General features: G+C 48.8%; 1 protein-coding gene across 2 annotated transcripts in view; it reads right to left on the reverse strand.

Moving 5' to 3' along the window:
- Positions 1-2,463: 2,463 nt before the first annotated feature.
- The window catches only part of MARCH2 (membrane-associated ring finger (C3HC4) 2, E3 ubiquitin protein ligase), a 33,646-nt gene continuing 29,418 nt past the window's right edge, over positions 2,464-6,691 (reverse strand). For both annotated transcript variants that reach the window (XM_011954936.1, XM_011954935.1), the window contains one exon: positions 2,464-3,097. In XM_011954936.1, the coding sequence (XP_011810326.1) occupies positions 2,939-3,097 (159 nt within the window). In that variant the 3' untranslated portion in view covers positions 2,464-2,938. The remainder of the gene's footprint in view (positions 3,098-6,691) is intronic.

The following is a 6,691-nucleotide window of genomic DNA, read 5'->3' on the forward strand; positions in this document are numbered from 1 at the left end:
CCTTTAAATGTAGAAGAATCAGCAGGCAGAAAGCCACTGTGCTCTAGCCTGGGTAACACAGTGAGACTCCGTCTCAAAAAAAAAAGAAAGAAAGAAAGAAATGCACCAGAACTTACCTTTCAGGGCTGCCCTGAGCTTTAAAAGCAGACAGATGCCAAGCGCCTTTAAATGTAGAAGAATCAGCAGGCAGAAAGCACTCAAGAAGTAGGTGCTGTTATTAGAATAAGTGCATTCTGGGCCAGGCACAGTGGCTCACTGTAATCCCAGCACTTTAGGGAGGCGAGGTGGGTGCATCACCTGAGGTCAGGAGTTTGAGACCAACCTGGCCAACAGAATGAGACCTCATCTCTACTAAAAATACAAAACTTAGTTGCCTGTGGTCCCAGCTACTTGGGAGGCTGAGGCAGGAGACAATCGCTTGAACCTGGGAGGCGGAGGTTGCGGTGAGCCAAGATTACACCACTGCACTCCAGCCTGGGTGACAGAGTTAAGACTCTATCTCAAAAACAAAACAAAACAAAACAAAACAACAAAAAAAACCACATTCTGCATCTTTCCTTAGTCTTCCTCCAAAAGGAGTCCTGGGGTCACCCCAACTCCACTTCCTACAGCTCTGGGACCTTAGATTAAGGCTTCCCTGCCCTGTGCCTCAGTCTTCTCACCTATAAAATGGAGGTAATAACCACTTCTTCCCTAACAAGTGACAGTCAGAGGAGGGAAAGACTCAGAACTATGCCTCATCTATAGTGACCCTAAGTCAGTGTGGATATTGTCACCATTTAAAAACAAATTGTTTGCCTTAGAGACAGGGTCTTGCTCTGTTGCCCAGGCTGGAGAGCAGAGGCATAATCATAGCTCACTGCAGCCTGGAACTCCTGGATTCAAGGGACCCTCCCACCTCAGCCTCCTGAGTAACTGTGACCACAGGTGCATGCCACCATGCCCAGTTAATATATTTATTTATTTAGTCAAGACAGGATTTCACTATGTTGCCCAGGCTGGTCTCAAACTCCTAGACTCAACTGATCCTCCTCCCAAAATGCTGGGGTTACAGGCATCAGCCACCAGGCCGGGCCCATGCTGGGCTCTCTACACTTACTAAAAACTAATAGTGGCTAGGCACAGTGGTGCATGCCTGTCGTCCCAGCTGCTGGGGAGGCTGAGACAGGAGGATTGCCCGACCCCGGAGGTTGAGGCTGGAGTGAGCCGTGATTGTGCCACTGCACTCCAATCTGGGCGACAGAGCAAGACCCCATCTCAAAAAAAGAAAAAAAGAGGCCAGCATGGTCTCTGGACTGGTAGAGGCAAAGAGGAAATTGTTCTTACATCTACTTTATTTTTCTATTTTTTATTTTTTGGGACAGAGTTTCACAACATCACCCAGTCTGAAATACAGTGGTGCAACTGATCTCAGCTCACTGCAACCTCTGCCTCCCGGGTTCAAGCGATTCTCCAGTCTCAGCCTCCAGAGTAGCTGGGATTTCAGGCACCTGCCACCACACCCCGATAATTTTTTTTTGTATTTTTAGTAGAGACAGAGTTTTGCCATGTTGGCCAGGCTGGTCTCAAACTCCTAACCTCAGGTGATCCACCCATCTCAGCCTCTCAAAGTGTGATTACAGGTGTGAGCCACCATGTCTAGCCTTTATGTATATTTTAAAAATCATTTCTTTTATAACCCTGCTACCTGATTTTCACTTGAAGACCAAGACTTTGCTTCTTCCCATGGGCTTCAGGACAGATCCCTCAAAACAAGCCAGTGGTTTTTTTTGCTTTTGTTTTTTTTGAGACAGAGTCTCACTCTCTCACCCAGGCTAGAGTGCAATGACGATCTTGGTTCACTGCAACCTCTGCTTCCCGGGTTCAAGCAATTCTCCTGCCTCAGCCTCCCGAGTAGCTGGGACTACAGGCATCTGCCATCACACCCGGCTAATTTTTGTATTTTTAGTAGAGACGGGATTTCACCATATTGGCCAGGCTGGTCTCGAACTCCTGACCTTGTGATCTGCCCGCCTCAACCTCTCAAAGTGCTGAGATTACAGGCGTGAGCCACCGTGCCTGGCCAACCAGTGTTTTTTGTTTTGTTTTGTTTTGTTTTGTTTTGGTTTTTGAGATAGTCTCTCTGTCACCAGGCTGGAGCGCAGTGGCGCCATCTCAGCTCACTGCAACCTCCACCTCCCAGATACAAGCAATTCTCCTGTCTTAGCTTCCTGAGTAGCTGGGATTTCAGGCGCACACCACCACGCCCAGGTAATTTTTATATTTTTAGTAGAGACAGGGTTTCACCACGTTGGCCAGGATGGTCTCGATCTTTTGACTTCGTGATCCACCCGCCTCAGCCTCCCAAAGTGCTGGGATCACAGGTGTGAGCCACCATGCCCGGCTGGCCACCAAGGTTACTTTTTTACCTCCACATGGTCCCTCCCTGGGAGGTCTCCTTTGAGAAACTAACTGACAAGTCCATTTTGTCCAGCCAGGGCTCCTTTTATTCATTCAGGGGTGGGTTTTTGAAACGCAGTGCAACTTTTATATAAAGTCGAGGGTGCCAGGAAAGTGGGCCTGCCGGGTGCAGAGAAGCGCAAGAAGCTTGCTGGAATGTTCCAGCTTTAAGGGCGCCCTTGATACACCGGCCACAGCTGCAGGCCCAGAAGGTGCCATGTGGACCTCAGAATGAGATCAGCGTGCCTGCTCCGTCCAGAGCTCAGGACCGTGTCCACCTGTCCTCGATATGAACAACAGTGTGCAAAAAAACAAAAAGAAAAAACCCTGATAGTATCTTCACACAGGATCACAGACTAGGCTCCGCATGGTGTCTCTTGGCCTAAGAAGCGTTCAGGCCGTGCGGGAAGTGTTGGGCAGTTTCCGTCCTTCCGCAGGACAGGGTATTATTGCCAGCCACCTCTGGCCTCTCTGCTGCAGGGTCCGGAGAGCCCAGCGTTCATACTGGCGTCTCCTCTGCCACCTTCTTCAGGAGTCCAGCCGCCAGCGGAGAATGCTGGGGGCCCTCGGAGCTGTCCGCTTCCCGGATCTTCAGGCGAACTTTCTGGTTGGTCTTTCTCCACTCGGAGTACAGCTGGCAGTGGTAGCGGAAGGAGACCTGTGGGGCAGTCCTGCAGTGAGCAGCGGGCACTGAGAAGGACTCTACCCGCAAAGGAAGAAAGGAAGTTGCCGTGGCACCTGCGTTGGCCCAAACCACGGCCGGGGCTCATGCTTCCAGAAGCAGAGCTGGCTTACGAACATTCCTCCCGCAAAGTGCACACACACAGACCCATTCACAATCCTGGTGACACCCACCAGCTTTCAGAGTCCTGCAAAGACAAGGTACACCGCACACACACCAGCAGGAAGCAAAGGGGAGCCTCCTTTCCTGCCTCTCAGTGGGAAGGGAGTGAAACAGCCTCTTGGAAGGCATTAAATGTCAATCAGTCAGGCCCCGCGCGGTGGCTCACGCCTGTAATCCCAGTTTGGAAGGCTGGGAGCGGGGGAAGATCACTTGAGCTCAGGAGTTCAAGATCGGCCTGGGCAACATGGAGAAACCCTGTCTCTACTAAAAACTCTGTCTCTACTAAAAATACAAAAATTAGCTCGGCGTGGTGGCATGGGCCTGTAGTCCCAGCCACTTGGGAGGCAGGAGAATCACTTGAGCCTGGGAGATATGGGCTGCAGTGAGCCGAAATCGTGCCACTGCACTCCAGCCTGGGTGACAGAGTCAGACCCTGTCTCAAAAAAAATTTTTTTTAATGTAAATCAGTCACATAATTGCCAAAACATGCAAGCAAAAAGGATGTCACTCAATAGGTGAATGAATAAATAATCAGTGGTGCTTCCAGATAATGAGATATTACTCAGTGCTAAAAAGAAACTAAGCTGGGTAAAGTAGCTCATGCCTGTAATCCCAGCACTTTGGGAGGTCAAGGCGGGGGATAACTTGAGCCCAGGAGTTCGAGGCCAGCCTAGGCAACAAAGCAAGACCTTGTCTCTAAAAAATATTTTAAAATCAGCCAGATGTGGTGGCCCAGGTCTATGGTCCCAGTTGCTTAGGGGGCTGAGGTAGGAGAATCATTTGAGCCCTAGAGGTTGACACTGCAGTGAGCTGTGCTCACGCCACTGCAATCCAACAGAGTGAGATCCTGTCTCAAAAAGAAAAAAAAAAAGTGCTGGGCGCCCTGGCTCAAGCCTATAATCCCAGCACTTTGGGAGGCCAAGGTGGGTAGATCACCTGAGGTCGAGAATTCGAGACCAGCCTGACCAATATGGAGAAATTCCATCTCTACTAAAAATACAAACTTAGCCGGGCATGGTGGCATGTGCCTGTAATTCCAGTTACTCAGGAGGCTGAGGCAAGAGAATCGCTTGAACCCGGCGGGGAGGGGTGTGGAGGCTGCAGTAAGCTGAGATCGGGCCACTTCACTCCAGCCTAGGTGAAAGAGTGAGACTCTGCCTCAGAAAAAAAGCCCTTAAGTCACAAAAATAACTTTAAATGCATATCACTAAATGAAATAAACCAACCTAAAGATGCTACATACTGAATGACCCCAACTATAGGACATTCTGGAAAAGGCTAAACTATGGAGACAGTAAAAAGATCAGCAGTGAACAGGGGTTGGGGAAAAGGAGAATGGCATGAACAGAGAGAGCACAGAGGATTTTTAGGGCAATGAAACTACTCTGTCTGATATTATAATGGTGAATATGGCTGGACGCAGTGGCTCATGCCTGTAATCCCACCATTTTGGGAGGCCAAGGTGGGCAGATCACGAGGTCGAGAGATCGAGACCATCCTGGCCAGCATGGTGAAACCCCATCTCTACTAAGAATACAAAAATTAGCTGGGCATGGTGGCACATGTCTGTAGTCCCAGCTACTTGGGAAGCTGAGGCAGGAGAATCACTTGAACCCAGGAGGCGGAAGTTGCAGTGAGCGGAGATCGCACCACTGCACTCCAGCCTGGCATAGAGTGAGACTCTGTCTCAAAAAAAAAAAAAAAAGTGAATACATGTCATTTATTATACATTCATCAAAAATTATAAATGTCCAACAACAAGAGTCAACTCCCAGCCTAGGCAACATGGCAAAACTCCGTCTCCACCAAAAAAATACAAAAATTAGCCAGGCGTGGTACACACACCTGCAATACTAGCTACTCAGGAAGCTGAGGTGGGAAGATCAATTGAGCCTGGGAGGTTGAGGCTGCAGTGAGCCATGACCACACCACACTGCACTGCAGTCTGGATGACAAAGCACGATCCTATCCCCTCTCCACCACACACACACACACACAAAGGCCAGGTTGTGATGGCTCACACCTGTAATCCCAGAACTTTGGGAAGCCAAGGTTTGAGCCCAGGAGTTTAAGACCAGCTTCGACAACATAGCAAAATCCTGTCTCTACAAAAAATACAAAAATTAGCCAGGTGTGGTAGTGGACACCTGTGGTCTTGGTTACTCGGGGGGCTGAGGTGGGAGGATCGCTTGAGCCCAGGAGGCAGAGGTTGCAGTGAGCGGAGATCACACCACTGCACTCCAGTCTGGGAGACAGGGTGAGATAACCACTGCAAAACAAACAAATGAAAAAAGTGAATCCTAATGTGAACTATGGTTTTAAAGAGATAATGAAGGTTCACTGATTCTAACAAATGCCCTACTTGGGTACATGATGTTAACAGTGAGGGAGGCTGTGCAGGTTGTGTGTGTATGGAGCAGGGTGATATACAGGAACTCTCTGTACTTTCTGCTAAATTTTGCTGCGAACCTAAAATTGCTCTAAAAATTAGTCTATAAAAAAATTTAAAAGTGGCCGGGCACGGTGGCTCACACCTGTAATCCCAGCATTTTGGGAGGCAGAGGCAGGCCGATCACGAGGTCAAGAGATCAAGACCATCCCGGCCAACATGGTGAAACCCTGTCTCTACTAAAAATTTAAAAATTATCTGGGCGTGGTGGTGCACAACTAGAGTTGTCCCAGCTACTCAGGAGGCTGACATAGGAGACTTGCTTGAACCTGAGAGCCAGAGGTCGCAGCGAGCCAAGATCCCGTCACTGCCCTCCAGCCTGGTGACAGAGTAAGACCCCATCTCAAAAAAAAACAAAATCAAAAAAAAAAAAAAATGTCACCTGGTGCAATGGCTCACGCCTATAATCCCAGCACTTTGGGAGACTAAGGTGGGCAGATCACCTGAGTTCAGGAGTTCGAGACCAGCCTGGCCAATGTGGTGAAAACTCATCTCTACTGAAAATACAAAAATTAGCCAGACATGGTGGCAGATGCCTTAATCCCAGCTACTCAGGAGGCTGAGGCACGAGGATTGCTTGAACCGGGGAGTCGGAGGTTGCAGTAAGCCAAGATCGCGTCATTGCACTCCAGCCTGGGCAACAGAGTGAGATTCCGGCTCAATCAATCAATCAATCAATCAATCAATAAATGTCAGTGGTTCACATCCTCTGACCAAGCAAGTTCCCAAGAAAGATTTGCATAGACAGTGCCCAAAGCACTGTTCATAATGGAAAAAAAAAAAAAGGAAGAAGTAGAAATAAAGCCACATACACATTGGAAAAAATCCCAGTGCCTGTCAAAACTGATTGGTTAAATAAATATGGTACACCCATACAATGAATGTCTGCTGGGTGGCTGCCTCGTTGTGTGTGTGTGTGTGTGTGTGTGTGTGTGTGTGTGTGTGTGTGTGTGTGTGTT

This window comes from Colobus angolensis, unplaced genomic scaffold (assembly GCF_000951035.1).
Source record: "Colobus angolensis palliatus isolate OR3802 unplaced genomic scaffold, Cang.pa_1.0 Scaffold39, whole genome shotgun sequence".
In the NCBI taxonomy this organism is placed as follows: domain Eukaryota; kingdom Metazoa; phylum Chordata; class Mammalia; order Primates; family Cercopithecidae; genus Colobus; species Colobus angolensis.